The sequence below is a fragment of the Corvus hawaiiensis genome, chromosome 1 (assembly GCF_020740725.1).
Source record: "Corvus hawaiiensis isolate bCorHaw1 chromosome 1, bCorHaw1.pri.cur, whole genome shotgun sequence".
Taxonomy (NCBI): domain Eukaryota; kingdom Metazoa; phylum Chordata; class Aves; order Passeriformes; family Corvidae; genus Corvus; species Corvus hawaiiensis.
In genome coordinates this window covers 99000182-99018643 of record NC_063213.1, presented here as the reverse complement: position 1 = coordinate 99018643, position 18462 = coordinate 99000182, and the positions used below count along the sequence as shown (strand labels likewise).

The window sequence follows — 18462 nt, the reverse complement described above, 5'->3', positions numbered from 1 at the left end:
GGGTCTTTAGTGCAAACGTCCCTACGAATAAATTACTAATGGGGGACGGCGGGGGGGAGGGAGGGGCCCCCCACCCCTTTTTTGGGGGGGGGTCGCGTCCCGCTGCCCCTCGGGGAGGGTCATGGGGGCACCGGGTAGACCCCTCCCCAAATTATTTGGGGGGTGGGGGGGAGGAAAGGGTTGGGGACCCCCCACAAGGGGTGGAGAGGTTGGGGGGGGGGGAGGGGGCGGAGGTGTTGGGGACCCCCTCCCCACGACCCCCCACCCCCCGCAGTGCCCGGGGGGGGGGGAATTTTTTTTGGGGGGAGGGGTCTCTGTACGGGGAGGGGTCAAGTGCAAAGAAAGGGGAGGAGGAGGGGACACTTTGGGGACACTTTGGGGACACCCCCGGCCCCCGAATTAAGGGGGGGTCCCGGGGGGCGCGGGCGGGGGGCGCAGGCCGGCGGCGCAGAGCAGCAGACAGTCCTTGGTGGCACCGGCGTGTGGCACCTGGGGACAGCGACACGGGTCAGGGCGCGCGCGGGGGGGTGGCATTGTCACCACCCCCCCCACCCCTCGCCACCACCCTCCCAGGTCCCCTCCGGATGGTGGCACCGCCCCTCCCCCCCCCCCCCCTCCCCGGTTGTTGGGGACATTCGGGGTTGGGGGACACGGGGGTGGCCCTAGGAGGGAGGTGACAAAGCCCCGAGGGTGGCAGTGCCAGCTGTGGGTGCAGTGACCAGGGTGGCCCGGTCCTGTCCGGGGCTGGTGGCCCAGCCCAGGGAGGTGGCCATGGGGACATGGGGGGAGGGTGGCGGTGACAGGGGGTGGCTCTGGGGACAAGGCGAGGTTGGGGTGGCAGTGACAGGGGGTGGGTGGCCTTGGGGACATGGCCAGAGGTGGCGGTGGCAGTGGGTGGCAGTGCCAGGGGCAGCGGTGGCCGGCGGGGACGGGGGTGGGGGTGGCAGGGGGTGGCAGTGACGGGGGTGGCAGGGGGTGACAGTGGGGTGGCAGGGGGTGACGGGGACAGTGGCAGTGGCAGGGGGTGGCAGGGGGTGGCAGTGACAGGGGTGGCAGAGGCTGGCAGGGAGTGACAGTGGCAGTGGCAGGAGGTGGCGGGGGTGACGGTGGCAGTGGCAGGGGTGGCAGTGATGGGGTGACAGTGACGGGGGTGGCAGTGGCAGGGGGTGACAGTGACAGGGGGTGATGGTCACGGGGTGGCAGTGGCAGGGGGTGGCAGGGGGTGATGGTGACAGTGGCAGTGGCAGGGGGTGGCAGTGATGGGGGTGGCAGTGATGGGGGTGGCAGTGACAGGGGGTGGCAGTGGCAGAGGATGGCTGGAGGTGGCAGGGGGTGACAGTGACAGTGGCAGGGGGTGACAAGAGCTGGCAGTGACGGGGTGGCAGTGGCAGAGGTGCAGTGACGGGTGGCAGTGGCAGAGGTGACAGTGGCAGGAGTGGCAGGGGGTGACAAGGGCTGGCAGTGGCAGGGAGTCACAGTGGCAGTGGCAGGGGATGGCAGGAGGTGACAGTGGCAGGCGGTGGCAGGGGGTGGCAGGGGATGGCAGGAGGTGACAGTGGCAGCGGCAGGGGTGACAAGGGGTGACAGTGGCAGGGGGTGGCAGGGGATGGCAGGAGGTGACAGTGGCAGCGGCAGGGGGTGACAAGGGGTGACAGTGGCAGTGGCAGGGGGTGGCAGGGGATGGCAGGAGGTGACAGTGGCAGTGGCAGGAAGTGGCAGAGGGTGACAGTGACGGGGGTGGCAGTGGCAGGGGATGGCTGGAGGTGGCAGGGGGTGACAGGAGGTGGCAGGGGATGGCAGGGGGTGACAGTGATGGTGACACAGGTGACACAGGTGACACAGCCCCACGTACCCGGGCCCAGAGCAGCAGGTGCCGGGACAGGGGGTGGCAGGGGGTGACAAGGGGTGGCAGGGGGTGACAGTGACGGTGACAGGAGGTGGCAAGGGGTGACAAGGGGTGACAGTGGCAGTGGCAGGGGGTGGCAGGAGGTGACAGTGACGGTGACACAGGTGACACAGCCCCACGTACCCGGGCCCAGAGCAGCAGGTGCCGGGACAGGGTGTGACAGGAGGTGCAGGGGGTGACAGGGGGTGACAGGAGGTGGCAGGGGGTGACAGGAGGTGACAGTGATGGTGGCAGAGGGTGACAGGAGGTGGCAGGGGATGGCAGGAGGTGACAGTGACGGTGACACAGGTGACACAGGTGACACAGCCCCACGTACCCGGGCCCAGAGCAGCAGGTGCCGGGACAGGGGCAGCCCCAGGGGGGAGCGGAAAAGCCGGGGGGGCTGCGGAGAGAGCACAGAGCGTCAGCCCCCCCCCCCAAAAAACCCCCAAAATCACCCAAACCCCCCCCCAAAATCACCCCAAAAAAACCCCAAAATCACCCCAAAAATGCCCCCTTACCTCTGTGAGGGGGGCCGCGATGGGGGGGGGCTGCCCCGCGCCTCCTGCAAGGGAAATTTTGAGGGGGGGCGGGTCAGATTTGGACCCCCCCTCCAAATATTGGGACCCCCCCCCCCTCCATTTAGGGGTTCCCTCCCAGCCCCAAATTTGGGGAGGGGACAATGTCCTGTCTCCCCCAGCCCAAAACACCCCCAAAATATTTTGGGGAGGGGGTGAGACCCCCGGAGGAAGGGGGACCCGAGGGATTTTGGGGGGGGGGGGGGTCCCGGTGAATTTGGGGGGGTCTGGGGGATTTTGGGGACGTTCCCGGGGGTGTCCCCAAGGATTTTGGGGGGGTCCGGGGGGGGTCAGGGACATTCCAAGGGGGGTCACTGGGATTTTGGGGACATTCTCGGGGTGTCCCCAAGGATTTTGGGGGGGTCCGAGTGGGGTCAGGGACATTCCCAGGGGGGTCACTGGGATTTTGGGACATTCCCAGGGGGGTCTGGGGATTTTGGGGACATTCCTGGGGTGTCCCCAAGGATTTTGGGGGGGGTCAGGGACATTCCCAGGGGGGTCACTGGGATTTTGGGGACATTCCCAGGGGGGTCACTGGATTTTGGGGACATTCCCGGGGTGTCCCCAAGGATTTTGGGGGGGTCAGGGTGGTGTCCGGGACATTCCCAGGGGTCGCTGGGATTTTGGGGACATTCCGGGGTGTCCCCAAGGATTTTGGGGGCGTCCGGGGGGGGTCCGGGACATTCCCAGGGGGGTCGCTGGGATTTTGGGGACATTCCCAGAGGGGTCTGGGGGATTTTGGGGACATTCCCGGGGTGTCCCCAAGGATTTTGGGGGGGGTCCGAGTGGTGTCCGGGACATTCCCAGGGGGTCGCTGGGATTTTGGGGACATTCCCGGGGTGTCCCCAAGGATTTTGGGGGGGTCCGAGTGGGGTCAGGGACATTCCCAGGGGGTCACTGGGATTTTGGGGACATTCTCGGGGGGGGTCTGGGGGATTTTAGGGACATTCCCGGGGTGTCCCCAAGGATTTTGGGGGGGGTCCAGGGGGGTCAGGGACCTTCCCAGGGAGGTCACTGGGATTTTGGGGACATTCTCGGGGTGTCCCCAAGGATTTTGGGGGGGTCCGGGGGGGGTCAGGGACATTCCCAGGGGGGTCACTGGGATTTTGGGGACATTCCCGGGGTGTCCCCAAGGATTTTGGGGGGGGTCCTTGCCTTGAGGCGGGGGGGGGCCGGGGCCCGGGGGGGTCACTCTGCAGCCGCCGCAGTTTCGCTTCCAGTTCCAGGTTGCGGCTCTCGGCCTCCTGCAGGCGCCTGGGGGAGGGGACAGTTGGGGACACCCCCGGGGACACCCCCGGGGACACCCCCAGGACCCTCCCCCCCCCTCGGTCCCCGTTCTCTCCTGCCCCGCGGTGTCATTGTTGCCGCAGTGTTTGGGGACATGGAGGGCACTGGTGTCACCCTGCCCGGTACCCAGTGCCACCCCCGCCGCCCGCTGTCACCTCCCGGTGTCCTCTGTCCCCCACAGACCCGGGGTCACTCCGCTGTCCCCTCCCGGTCCGGGTGTCCCCCCGCTGTCCATCCTGGTCCGGGTGTCCCCGCGGTGTCCCCGCTGTCCCCTCCCGGTGCCTCTGTCCCCTCCCGGTCCGGGTGTCCCCGCGGTGTCCCCGCTGTCCCCTCCCGGTCCCTCTTGTCCCTCCCCGGTCCTGCTGTCCCCGCGGTGTCCCCGCTGTCCCCTTCCGGTCCCGTTGTTTCCCCGCTGTCCCCTCCCGGTCCCGCTGTCCCCTCCCGGTCCGGGTGTCCCCGCGGTGTCCCCGCTGTCCCCTCCGGTCCCGCTGTCCCCGCTGTCCCCTCCCGTACCGGGCCAGCCCCTGCCCCGCCGCCCGCAGCTTCCCGAGCTCCCGCTCCAGCGCCTCCCGCCCGCGCCGCTCCTCCGCCAGCGCCTCCCGCAGCTCCGGCACCGACACCGGGACAGGCACCGGCACCGGCACCGGCACCGGCTCCGGGACCGCCGGACCGCCGGGACCGCCGGCGCCACCTGCGGGAACCGCGTCTGCCTGGGGACACCCGGGAGCACCGGGATCGGGATCCCCCCGAACCGGGCACTGACCCCTCCCGGGAGCACCGGGATCCCCCCGAACCGGGCACTGACACCTCCCGGGACCACCGGGATTCCCCCGAACCGGGCACTGACACCTCCCGGGACCACCGGGATTCCCCGAACCGGGCACTGACACCCCATGGGAGCACCGGGATCCCCCCGAACCGGGCACTGACCCCTCCCGGGACCACCGGGATCCCCCGAACCGGCACTGACCCCTCCCGGGAGCACCGGGATCCCCCCGAACCGGGCACTGACACCCCGGGAGCACCGGGATCCCCCCGAACCGGGCACTGACACCTCCCGGGACCACCGGGATTCCCCGAACCGGGCACTGACACCCCATGGGAGCACCGGGATCCCCCCGAACCGGGCACTGACCCCTCCCGGGACCACCGGGATCCCCCGAACCGGGCACTGACCCCTCCCGGGAGCACCGGGATCCCCCCGAACCGGGCACTGACACCCCCGGGACCACCGGGATTCCCCCGAACCGGGCACTGACCCCTCCCGGGACCACTGGGATTCCCCCCGAACCGGGCACTGACCCCTCCCGGGACCACCGGGATCCCCCCGAACCGGGCACTGACCCCTCCCGGGAGCACCGGGATCCCCCGAACCGGGCACTGACACCCCACGGGAGCACCGGGATCCCCCGAACCGGGCACTGACCCCTCCCGGGATTCGGGATCCCCCCGAACCGGGCACTGACCCCTCCCGGGACCACCGGGATTCCCCGAACCGGGCACTGACCCCTCCCGGGAGCACCGGGATCCCCCGAACCGGGCACTGACCCCTCCCGGGACCACCGGGATTCCCCGAACCGGGCACTGACCCCTCCCGGGAGCACCGGGATCCCCCGAACCGGGCACTGACACCCCCAGGAGCACCGGGATCCCCCGAACCGGGCACTGACCCCTCCCGGGACCCCCCCAAATCCTCCCCCCCCACTTACCGGCGGTGCCCGGGGGGCTCCGTGCCCGGGGGGGCTTCGCTGCCCGGGGGGGGCGTCCTCGGGGGGCCCCCTGGGCCGGGGGGGGGGCCCTTGGGGGCGGTGGGGGGGGCCTGGGGTAGGGGCGCCGCATTTTGGGAGGGGGCGGCCGTGGGTGGGGGGGTCCCTTGGGGTGCAGGGACCCCTTTTTGGGGTGGGGGGCCCCGCAGGTTGCGGGGGAGGGGCTTTGGGTGGGGGATGGGATTCTTGGGGGGGTCCCCCCTTGGGGGTGGGGGCTCTTTTTGGGGGGGTGTTCCCGTGGGTGGGGGGGGGCCTTTTTGGGGGGGAGGTCCCGTGAGTTCAGAGGTGCCCGTGGGTGGGGGGGGCTCTTCTTGAGGGGGGTCCCCTGAGGGGTGGGGGCGCTCTGGGATGGGGGGGGTCCGGTGGGTGGGGGGACCCCCGGCGGTGGGGGGGTCCGGTGGTCGGGGGGACCCCCGGGGGTGGGGGCGTCCCCCTGCGCGGGGGGGTCCCTATGGCCAGGGGGGTGCCGGTGCCCAGGGGAGTCCCCGACTCGGGGGGGGTCCCCCACTCCCCCTCCAGCTCCATGGCCGCGTCCTGGTCCCACTCCTCCTCCTCCTCCTCCTCCTCCTCTCCTCCTCTTCCTCCTCCTCCCTAAAACCGGGGTGGGGGCACACGGGGAATGAGGGGGGGGGGGGGGGATGGGGTGTCACCCCTCCCCCCAATGCAAGGACCCCCACCCCAGCCCACCCTGCGCCCCCTCCCCCCATTTCCACTGCACCCCCTTTGTCCCCACCCCCACCCCACCGCCCCCAGACCCCCCCCCCAGACCCTCCCGAGCCCCCCCGGACGCCCCCAGACTCACTCGGGGTCCCCGCGGGCGTACGAGTACCCCACAAACGGGAGGTGCAGCCCCAGCTCGGGGGGGTCCCCCGGCTCCCCCAGCAGCTCCTGGAGGGGGGGGGGGGGACACGTTAAATATGGGGAGGGGGCAGCTGGGGGGGTTTTGGGGGGTCCCAAGTGATCCCATTTTGGGGGGGGGTCCCATGGGGGGTGGTGTGGAAAAGGGGTCCCGGGGAGGGGGATGGAGTTGGAGGTCCCATGGGGGGGGTCCCTGGAATTCGGGGTCCCATGAGGGGGTCCCGGTGGGGGGATGGAGTTGGGGGGTCCATGGGGGGGGGTCCCTGGAGTTGGGGGGTCCCATGGGGGGGGTCCCTGAAATTCGGGGTCCCATGAGGGGGTCCCGGTGGGGGGATGGAGTTGGGGGGTCCATGGGGGCGGGGTCCCTGGAGTTGGGGGGTCCATGGGGGGTCCCTGGAATTCGGGGTCCCGTGGGGGGGGGTCCCTGGAGTTGGGGGTCCATGGGCGGGGTCCCTGGAGTTGGGGGGTCCATGGGGGGTCCCTGGAATTCGGGGTCCCGTGGGGGGGGGGTCCCTGGAGTTGGGGGGGTCCATGGGGGGTCCCTGGAATTCGGGGTTCCATGGGGGGGTCCGGGGGGTCCCTGGAGTTGGGGGGGTCCATGGGGGGGTCCCTGAAATTCGGGGTTCCATGGGGGGGTCCCGGGGGCGGGATGGAGTTGGGGGGTCCATGGGGGGGTTCTTGGAGTTGGGGGTCCCATGGGGGGGGTCCCTGGAGTTGGGGGGTCCATGGGGGGGTCCCTGGAATTCGGGGTCCCATGGGGGGGTCCCGGGGGGTCCCTGGAATTCGGGGTTCCATGGGGGGGGTCCCGGGGGGGTCCCGAGGTGGGGATCCCATTATGGGGGGGGGTCTCTCATGAGGGGGATCCTGGGATAAGGAAATGGGGTGCTGGGGAGGGGGGGGGGGTCCCGAGGGTTATCCCGGGTTTATCCCGGGTTTATCCCGGGGGTCTCATCCCGCTTTCCGCTGTCTCGGGGGTCGGCCCGGTGCTCGCCCGGGTTTATCCCGGGGTCTCTCAGGGCTATCTCCGGTTTATCCCGGGTTTATCCCAGGGCGATCCCGGCTCTCTCCTGGTGCTCTCCCGGTTCTATCCCAGATCTCTCTCCCGTCTCTCTCCCGTCTCTCTCCCGGTTCTATCCCGGCTCTCTCCCGGCTCTCTCTCCCAGGTTTATCCCGGCTCTCTCCCCGTTCTCTTTCCCAGGTTTATCCTGGTTCTTTCCCGGTCCCTCTCCCAGGTTTATCCCGGTTCTCTCCGGGTTCTATCCCAGGTCTCTCTCCCATCTCTCTCCCGGTTTTATCCCGGATCTCTCTCCCATCTCTCTCCCGTTTCTCTCTCCCGTCTCTCTCCCAGGTTTATCCCGGTTCTCTCCCGTCTCTCTCCCGGTTCTCTCCCGGTTCTCTCTCAGGTGTATCCCGTTTCTCCCTCCCGGTTCCATCCCGGTTCTCTCCGTTTCTCTGTCCCATCTCTCTCCCGGTTCTCTCCCGTTTCTCTCTCAGTTTATCCCGTTTCTCTCTCCCGTCTCTCTCCTCGTTTTATCTCAGGTTTATCCCAGTTCTCTCTCCCGTCTCTCTCCCGGCTCTCTGTCCCGGTTATCCCGGTTCTCTCTCCCGTTTCTCTCTCCCGTCTCTCTTTCCGTCTCCCTCCCATCTCTCGTCTCTCTCCCAGGTTTATCCGGTTTTATCCCGTCTCTCTCCCATCTCTCTCCCGTCTCTCTCCCGTCTCTCTCCGGTTCTCTCCCATCTCTCTCCCGGTTTTATCCCGCCTCTCTCCCAGGTTTATCCCGGTTTTATCCCGTCTCTCTCCCATCTCTCTCCCGTCTCTCGCCGGTTTTTCTCTCCCGTCTCTCTCCCATCTCTCTCCCATCTCTCTCCCGCCTCTCTCCCAGGTTCATCCCGGTTCTATCCCGCCTCTCTCCCAGGTTCATCCCGGTTCTATCCCATCTCTCTCTCTCTCCCGCCTCTCTCCCAGGTTTATCCCGGTTCTATCCCGCCTCTCTCCCAGGTTCATCCCGGTCTATCCCATCTCTCTCTCTCTCCCGCCTCTCTCCCAGGTTTATCCCGTCTCTCTCCCGCCTCTCTCCCAGGTTCATCCCGGTTCTATCCCGTCTCTCTCCCAGGTTCATCCCGGTTCTATCCCGTCTCTCTCCCGCCTCTCTCCCAGGTCCATCCCGGTTCTATCCCGCCTCTCTCCCAGGTCCATCCCGGTTCTATCCCATCTCTCTCCCGCCTCTCTCCCAGGTCCATCCCGGTTCTATCCCGTCTCTCTCCCAGGTCCATCCCGGTTCTATCCCATCTCTCTCCCGCCTCTCTCCCAGGTCCATCCCGGTTCTCTCCCCGCCTCTCTCCCAGGTCCATCCCGGTTCTATCCCATCTCTCTCCCGCCTCTCTCCCAGGTCCATCCGGTTCTCTCCGCCTCTCTCCCAGGTTCATCCCGGTTCTATCCCATCTTTCTCCCGCCTCTCTCCCAGGTCCATCCCGGTTCTATCCCGCCTCTCTCCCAGGTTCATCCCGGTTCTATCCCGCCTCTCTCCCAGGTCCATCCCGGTTCTATCCCGTCTCTCTCCCAGGTTCATCCCGGTTCTCTCCCGTCTCTCTCCCGCCTCTCTCCCAGGTCCATCCCGGTTCTATCCCATCTCTCTCCCGCCTCTCTCCCAGGTCCATCCCGGTTCTATCCCGCCTCTCTCTCTCTCTCCCCGCGCACCTGCTGGCTCAGGCAATCGTCCAGCACGTCGAAGTTGGAGGTGTCGGCGGCGCCGCGGGCGCTGGGGGCGAAGGGCGCTCGCTGCCTCCGGAGCGCGGCCCAGCGCAGCCCCCGCGAACAGCGGCAGAGCGCGGAAGTCGCGCGCGCCCCCGCGGCCCAGGCGCGCTCCCGGCGCGCACAGCAGGCCCCGCACGAGCGCGCGCGCCGCCGCCGGCACCCCCCCGCCCCCGGGGGCGCGCTCCCGCCCGGGGGGGGGCGGCCCCGCCGCGGGACCCCTCCTCATCCTCGCGGGACCCCTCCTCATCCTCGCGGGACCCCTCCTCATCCTCGGCCTCGCCTTCATCGTCGTCGTCCTCGGGAAGGTGCAGGTGGTCCTGGGGGGGGGGGGGGGGGGGAGGAGGGGAAGGGGTTGGAGACCCCCCCCAGTGCATCCCCAGTGAATCCCAGTGACTTCCCAGTGCATCCCAGTGCATCCCAGTGACTTCCCAGTGACTTCCCAGTGACTTCCAGTGCATCTCCAGTGCATCCCAGTGACTTCCCAGTGACTTCCAGTGCCCCCCCAGTGCCCCCCCAGTGCATCCAGTGACTTCCCAGTGACTTCCCAGTGCATCCCAGTGCTCCCCCAGTGACTCCCAGTGCATCCCAGTGACTTCCCAGTGCATCCCAGTGCATCCCAGTGCATCCCAGTGCATCCCAGTGACTTCCCAGTGCATCCCAGTGCTCCCCCAGTGACTCCCAGTGCATCCCAGTGACTTCCCAGTGCATCCCAGTGCATCCCAGTGCCCCCCCAGTGCATCCCAGTGACTTCCCAGTGCATCCCAGTGCATCCCAGTGCATCCCAGTGCATCTCAGTGCATCCCCAGTGCATCCCAGTGACTCCCAGTGCATCCCAGTGACTCCCAGTGCATCTCAGTGCATCCACCAGTGCATCCCCAGTGCATCCCAGTGACTTCCAGTGCATCCCCAGTGCATCCTAGTGACTCCCAGTGACTTCCAGTGCATCTCAGTGCATCCCCAGTGCATCCCAGTGACTCCCAGTGCCCCCCCAGTGCCCCCCCAGTGCATCCCAGTGACTTCCCAGTGACTTCCCAGTGCATCCCAGTGCTCCCCCAGTGACTCCCAGTGCATCCAGTGACTTCCAGTGCATCCCAGTGCTTCCTAGTGACTCCCAGTGACTCCCAGTGCATCCCAGTGACTTCCCAGTGCATCCCAGTGACTCCCAGTGACTCCCAGTGACTTCCAGTGCATCTCAGTGCATCCCCAGTGCATCCAGTGACTCCCAGTGCATCCCAGTGACTTCCAGTGCATCCCCAGTGCATCTCAGTGCATCCCAGTGACTCCCCGTGCATCCCCAGTGCTCCCCAGTGCATCCCAGTGCTCCCCCAGTGACTCCCAGTGCCTCCCCCAGTGCATCCCAGTGACTCCAGTGCATCCCAGTGCATCCCAGTGACTCCCCAGTGCATCCCAGTGCTCCCCAGTGCATCCCAGTGACTCCCAGTGCCCTCCAGTGCCCCCCCAGTGACACCCAGTGCCCCCCAGTGACTCCCAGTGACTCCCCAGTGCATCCCAGTGACTCCCAGTGCATCCCAGTGACTCCCAGTGCATCTCAGTGCATCCCCAGTGCATCCCAGTGCATCCCAGTGCATCCAGTGCATCTCAGTGCATCCCCAGTGCATCCCCAGTGCATCCAGTGACTTCCAGTGCATCCCAGTGCATCCTAGTGACTCCAGTGACTTCCAGTGCATCTCCAGTGCATCCCAGTGCATCCAGTGACTCCCAGTGCCCCCCAGTGCCCCCCCCAGTGCATCCCAGTGACTTCCAGTGACTTCCAGTGCATCCCAGTGCTCCCCCAGTGACTCCCAGTGCATCCAGTGACTTCCCAGTGCATCCCAGTGCTTCCTAGTGACTCCCAGTGACTCCCAGTGCATCCCAGTGACTTCCCAGTGCATCCCAGTGACTTCCCAGTGCATCCCAGTGACTCCCAGTGACTCCCAGTGACTTCCAGTGCATCTCAGTGCATCCCCAGTGCATCCCAGTGACTCCCAGTGCATCCCAGTGACTTCCAGTGCATCCCCAGTGCATCTCAGTGCATCCCAGTGACTCCCCGTGCATCCCCAGTGCTCCCCAGTGCATCCCAGTGCTCCCCCAGTGACTCCCAGTGCCTCCCTCAGTGCATCCCAGTGACTCCCAGTGCATCCCAGTGCATCCCAGTGACTCCCCAGTGCATCCCAGTGCTCCCCAGTGCATCCCAGTGACTCCCAGTGCCCTCCAGTGCCCCCCCAGTGACACCCAGTGCCCCCCAGTGACTCCCAGTGACTCCCCAGTGCATCCCAGTGCTCCCCAGTGCATCCCAGTGACTCCCAGTGCCCTCCAGTGCCCCCCCAGTGACACCCAGTGCCCCCCCAGTGACTCCCCAGTGCATCCCAGTGACTCCCAGTGACTCCCAGTGCATCCCAGTGCTCCCCCAGTGACACCCAGTGCCCCCCGAGTGACTCCCAGTTCCTCCCATGCCCTCCCAGTGCCCTCCTAGTCCCTCCCAGACCCTCCCAGTGCCCTCCCAGTCCCTCCCAGACCCTCCCAGTCCCTCCCAGTCCCTCCCAGCTCCTCCAGCGCACCTGGAAGTGCAGGATCTTGGCGTAGGTCTCGAGGACGGTGTCGGCGAAGAACGGGGGCGGCCGAAGAACATCTCGTAGGCGAGGACCCCCAGCGCCCACCAGTCACACTCGGGGCCGTAGGAGCGCGAGGGGTCCTCGACCGCCAGCAGCATCTCGGGGGACAGATAGTCCGGGGTCCCCACGGCCACCGCCGAGCGCACCTGGGGCATTGGGGATACTGGGGATACTGGGGATACTGGGGACAGATAGTCCGGGGTCCCCACGGCCACCGCCGAGCGCACCTGGGGACGTGGGGGATACTGGGGATACTGGGATACTGGGGACAGATAGTCCGGGGTCCCCACGGCCACCGCCGAGCACACCTGGGGACGTGGGGATACTGGGGATACTGGGGATACTGGGGACAGATAGTCCGGGGTCCCCACGGCCACCGCCGAGCGCACCTGGGGACGTGGGGGATACTGGGGATACTGGGGATACTGGGGACAGATAGTCCGGGGTCCCCATGGCCACCGCCGAGCGCACCTGGGGACGTGGGGGATACTGGGGATACTGGGGATACTGGGGACAGATAGTCCGGGGTCCCCACGGCCACCGCCGAGCGCACCTGGGGGCATTGGGGATACTGGGGATACTGGGGATACTGGGGATACTGGGGACAGATAGTCCGGGGTCCCCACGGCCACCGCCGAGCGCACCTGGGGGCATTGGGGATACTGGGGATACTGGGGATACTGGGGATACTGGGGACACTGGGGATACTGGGACAGATAGTCCGGGGTCCCCACGGCCACCGCCGAGCGCACCTGGGGGCATTGGGATACTGGGGATACTGGGGATACTGGGGATACTGGGGACAGATAGTCCGGGGTCCCCACGGCCACCGCCGAGCGCACCTGGGGCATTGGGGATACTGGGGATACTGGGGATACTGGGGACAGATAGTCCGGGGTCCCCACGGCCACCGCCGAGCGCACCTGGGGACGTGGGGGATACTGGGGATACTGGGGATACTGGGGACAGATAGTCCGGGGTCCCCACGGCCACCGCCGAGCACACCTGGGGACATGGGGGATACTGGGGATACTGGGGATACTGGGGACAGATAGTCCGGGGTCCCCATGGCCACCGCCGAGCGCACCTGGGGGCATTGGGGATACTGGGGATACTGGGGATACTGGGGATACTGGGGATACTGGAGACAGATAGTCCGGGGTCCCCACGGCCACCGCCGAGCGCACCTGGGGACGTGCGGGACACTGGGGATACTGGGGACACTGGGGACGTTGAGGGGACATTGGGGACACTGGGGACACTGGGGGCACTGGGGACATTGTGGGGTCACTGGGGCCGGGGGGGTTCTCCAGCTGGTCGCAGGGTGCAGCTGTGTCCCCCCGCTGTCCCTCCGGTGTACCCTCAGTGTCCCCCCCGGTGTCCCCTCAGTGTCCCCCCGCTGTCCCCCCGCTGTCCCCCCAGTGTCCCCCCGCTGTCCCCCCGCTGTCCCCCCGGTGTCACTCACGGTGCCATCAGGCCCCAGGCGCAGGCAGGACCCGAAGTCCCAAGCCGGACGTGTCCCCAGCGGTCCAGCAGGATATTGTCGGGTTTGATGTCCCTAAAGGTGGGGGTGGCCTTTGTCACCTCCCCTGTCATGGTCGCAACACCACCTTCCCCCCTCCCCCAATCCCTCCTGTTGTCCTGGTGTCCCCTGTCCCTCCATGTCCCTCCCATGTCCCTGTGTCCCCGTGTCCCCATGTCCCCGTGTCCCTCTGTCCCCCCGTGTCCTCCCATGTCCCCCTGTCCCTGTGTCCCCCCATGTCCCCGTGTCCCCCCCAATGTCCCTCTGTGTCCCTGTGGACCCAAGTTTCCCCCATGTCTCCATGTCCCCATGTCCCCATGTCCCCGTGTCCCTGTGTCCCCCCGTGTCCTCCCATGTCCCCGTGTCCCTCCCAATGTCCCCGTGTCCCTGTGTCCCCATGTTTCCCCCGTGTTCCCCCAATGTCCCCGTGTTCCCCCAATGTCCCCGTGTCCCCCCCGATGTCCCCCCGTGTCCCCATGTCCCACCGGTGGACGTAGCCGAGGCGGTGGACGGAGTCGATGGCCATGACGAGCTCGGCCAGGTAGAAGCGGGCCATGGCCAGCGGCAGCCGGTCCCCGAACTTGCTGAGCAGGGTCAGGAGGTCGCCCCCGATGTAGTACTCCATGACCAGGTACTGCGGGGACAGGGACAGCTGGGGACACGGCCTGGGGACACGGGGATGGCACAGGGACAGGGACAGCTGGGGACACGGCCTGGGAAGGCCTGGGGACACAGGGATGGCACAGGGACACGGGGATGGCATGGGGACATGGAGATGGCATGGGGACACGGGGATGGCACAGGGACAGCTGGGGACACAGCCTGGGGACACGGGGATGGCCTGGGGACATGGGGATGGCACAGGGACAGCTGGGGACACGGCCTGGGACATGGCGATGGCACAGGGACATGGGGATGGCATGGAGACACGGGGATGGCATGGGACAGGGACAGCTGGGGACACGGCCTGGGGACACGGGGATGGCACAGGGACACGGGGATGGCATGGGGACACGGGGATGGCATGGGGACAGGGACAGCTGGGGACACGGCCTGGGGACACGGGGATGGCATGGGACAGGGACAGCTGGGGACACAGCCTGGGGACACGGCGATGGCCATGGGGACATGGGGATGGCACAGGGACAGCTGGGGACACAGCCTGGGGACATGGCGATGGCACAGGGACATGGGGATGGCATGGGGACAGGGACAGCTGGGGACACGGCCTGGGGACACAGGGATGGCACAGGGACAGGGACAGCTGGGGACACGGCCTGGGGGCACGGGGATGGCACAGGGACAGGGACAGCTGGGGACACAGCCTGGGGACACGGGGATGGCACAGGGACATGGGGATGGCACAGGGACATGGGGATGGCATGGGGACACGGGGATGGCACAGGGACATGGGGATGGCACAGGAACAGCTGGGGACACGGCCTGGGGACACGGGGATGGCACAGGGACATGGGGATGGCATGGGGACACGGGGATGGCATGGGGACAGGGACAGCTGGGGACACAGCCTGGGGACACGGCGATGGCATGGGGACATGGGGATGGCACAGGGACAGCTGGGGACACAGCCTGGGGACATGGCGATGGCACAGGGACATGGGGATGGCACAGGGACATGGGGATGGCACAGGGACAGCTGGGGATGGCACAGGGACAGCTGGGGACACAGCCTGGGGACACGGGGATGGCACAGGGACATGGGGATGGCATGGGGACACGGGGATGGCATGGGGACAGGACAGCTGGGGACACGGCCTGGGGACACTGGGATGGCACAGGGACAGGGACAGCTGGGGACACAGCCTGGGGACACGGGGATGGCAGAGGGACATGGGGATGGCATGGGGACACGGGGATGGCACAGGGACATGGGGATGGCACAGGGACAGCTGGGGACACGGCCTGGGGACATGGCGATGGCACAGGGACATGGGGATGGCATGGGGCCATGGGGATGGCATGGGGACAGGGACAGCTGGGGACACCGGCTGGGGACACTGGGATGGCACAGGGACAGCTGGGGACACAGCCTGGGGACACGGCGATGGCATGGGGACACGGGGATGCACAGGGACATGGGGATGGCACAGGGACAGCTGGGGACATGGCCTGGGGACATGGCGATGGCACAGGGACATGGGGATGGCACAGGGACAGCTGGGGATGGCACAGGGACAGCTGGGGACACAGCCTGGGGACACGGGGATGGCACAGGGACATGGGGATGGCATGGGGACATGGGGATGGCATGGGGACAGGGACAGCTGGGGACACGGCCTGGGGACACTGGGATGGCACAGGGACAGCTGGGGACACAGCCTGGGGACACGGGGATGGCATGGGGACACGGGGATGGCACAGGGACATGGGGATGGCACAGGGACAGCTGGGACACGGCCTGGGGACATGGCGATGGCACAGGGACATGGGGATGGCATGGGGACACGGGGATGGCATGGGGACAGGGACAGCTGGGGACACGGCCTGGGGACACTGGGATGGCACAGGGACAGGGACAGCTGGGACACAGCCTGGGGACGCGGGATGGCACAGGGACATGGGGATGGCATGGGGACATGGGGATGGCACAGGGACAGCTGGGGACACGGCCTGGGGACACGGCGATGGCATGGGGACACGGGGATGGCACAGGGACATGGGGATGGCACAGGGACAGCTGGGGACATGGCCTGGGGACATGGCGATGGCACAGGGACATGGGGATGGCATGGGGACACGGGGATGGCATGGGGACAGGGACAGCTGGGGACACGGCCTGGGGACACTGGGATGGCACAGGGACAGGGACAGCTGGGGACACAGCCTGGGGACGCGGGGGATGGCACAGGGACAGCTGGGGACACGGCCTGGGACGGCCTGGGGACACGGGGATGGCACAGGGACATGGGGATGGTATGGGGACATGGGGATGGCACAGGGACAGCTGGGGACACGGCCTGGGGACACGGGGATGGCATGGGGACACGGGGATGGCACAGGGATGGCACAGGACAGCTGGGGACACGGCCTGGGGACACGGGGATGGCACAGGGACAGGGACAGCTGGGGACACAGCCTGGGGACACGGGGATGGCACAGGACATGGGGATGGCATGGGACACGGGGATGGCATGGGGACAGGGACAGCTGGGGACACGGCCTAGGGACACTGGGATGGCACAGGGACAGCTGGGGACACAGCCTGGGGACACGGGGATGGCATGGGGACACGGGGATGGCACAGGGACACGGGGATGGCACAGGGACAGCTGGGGACACGGCCTGGGGAAAGGGCGATGGCACAGGGACATGGGGATGGCATGGGGGCACGGGGATGGCACAGGGACAGGGACAGCTGGGGACACGGCCTGGGGACATGGGGATGGCACAGGGACAGGGACAGCTGGGACACAGCTGGGGACACGGGGATGGCACAGGGACATGGGGATGGCATGGGGGCACGGGGATGGCATGGGGACAGGGACAGCTGGGGACACGGCCTGGGGACACGGGGATGGCACAGGCACAGGGACAGCTGGGGACACAGCCTGGGGACACAGGGATGGCATGGGGACACGGGGATGGCACAGGGACATGGGGATGGCACAGGGACAGCTGGGGACACGGCCTGGGGACACGGCGATGGCAGAGGGACATGGGGATGGCACAGGGACATGGGGATGGCATGGGGGCACGGGGATGGCATGGGGACAGGACAGCTGGGGACACGGCCTGGGGACACGGGATGGCACAGGCACAGGGACAGCTGGGGACACAGCCTGGGGACACGGGGATGGCATGGGGACACGGGGATGGCACAGGGACATGGGGATGGCACAGGGACAGCTGGGGACACGGCCTGGGACACGGCGATGGCAGAGGGACATGGGGATGGCATGGGGGCACGGGGATGGCACAGGGACAGCTGGGACACGGCCTGGGGACATGGCGATGGCACAGGGACATGGGATGGCATGGGGGCACGGGGATGGCATGGGGACAGGGACAGCTGGGGACACGGCCTGGGGACATGGGGATGGCACAGGGACATGGGGATGGCATGGGGACATGGGGATGGCACAGGATGGCACAGGGACAGCTGGAGACACGGCCTGGGGACACGGGGATGGCATGGGGACAGATGGGGACATGGCATGGGGACACGGGGATGGCATGGGGACATGGGGATGGCACAGGGACATGGACAGCTTGGGGACACAGGGACAGCTGGGGACACGGGGATGGCACGGGGACATGGGGATGGCACAGGGACATGGGACAGCTTGGGGACACAGGGACAGCTGGGGACACAGGGATGGCACGGGGACACAGGACAGCTTGGGGACATGGGACAGCTGGGGGACACAGGACAGCTTGGGGACACGGGGATGGCACGGGGACACGGGGATGGCACAGGGACATGGGACAGCTTGGGGACACAGGGACAGCTCGGGGACACAGGGATGGCACGGGGACACAGGACAGCTTAGGGACATGGGACAACTCGGGGATACAGGGATAGCATGGGGACATGGGGACAGGGGACATGATTTGGGGACATTGCCATGACACGGGGTTCCCATGTGACAGGGAGCGGGGAGGTGACAGCGGTGTCCCCACGGGGAGGTGACAGGGGTGTCCCCGCGGGGAGGTGACAGCGGTGTCCCCACGGGGAGGGTGACGGGGGGCAGGGGAGGTGACAGCAGTGTCCCCATGGGGAGGTGACACTGCTGTCCCCACGGGGAGGTGACGGGGGGCAGGGGAGGTGACAGCAGTGTCCCCACGGGGAGGTGACAGCAGTGTCCCCGCGGGGAGGTGATGGGGGGCAGGGGAGGTGACAGCGGTGTCCCCACGGGGAGGTGACAGGGGGCCAGGGGAGGGGATCGCTGTCCCCTCACCAGGCACTGCGGGTCCTGGAAGGCGAAGTGCAGCCGGGTGATCCAGCGCCGGTCCCCCCGCGCCAGCACGTCCCGCTCCTCGCGGAAACACGACACCTGGCGACAGCGACACGGGTGGCACCTGCCACCTGGCACACGGGTGGCACCCCGGGACAGCGCAGTCCCGGCCACCCCGCCCTTGTCCCCGTCGTCCCTTTGGGTGTCCCCTTCCTCCGCGGCGCCATCCCCCTCCCCACATCCCACCAGCCCCCAAAGTGTCCCCGAGTGTTCCCAAGTGTCT

General features: G+C 67.6%; 1 protein-coding gene across 1 annotated transcript; it reads right to left on the bottom strand.

The window, feature by feature from the left end:
- Positions 1-307: 307 nt before the first annotated feature.
- Positions 308-18371, bottom strand: DMPK (DM1 protein kinase; the record flags this gene model as incomplete). Its single annotated transcript, XM_048322171.1, is given in 16 exon segments — positions 308-489; positions 2407-2450; positions 3619-3717; positions 4264-4722; positions 5460-5529; positions 5968-6107; positions 6319-6404; positions 9073-9183; positions 9185-9293; positions 9418-9446; positions 11688-11743; positions 11746-11887; positions 13207-13247; positions 13250-13299; positions 13749-13897; positions 18183-18371. Coding segments are annotated over 16 exon segments (1956 nt in total), but the record flags the coding sequence as incomplete, so codon positions are not given.
- Between the last annotated feature and the right edge of the window lie 91 nt (positions 18372-18462).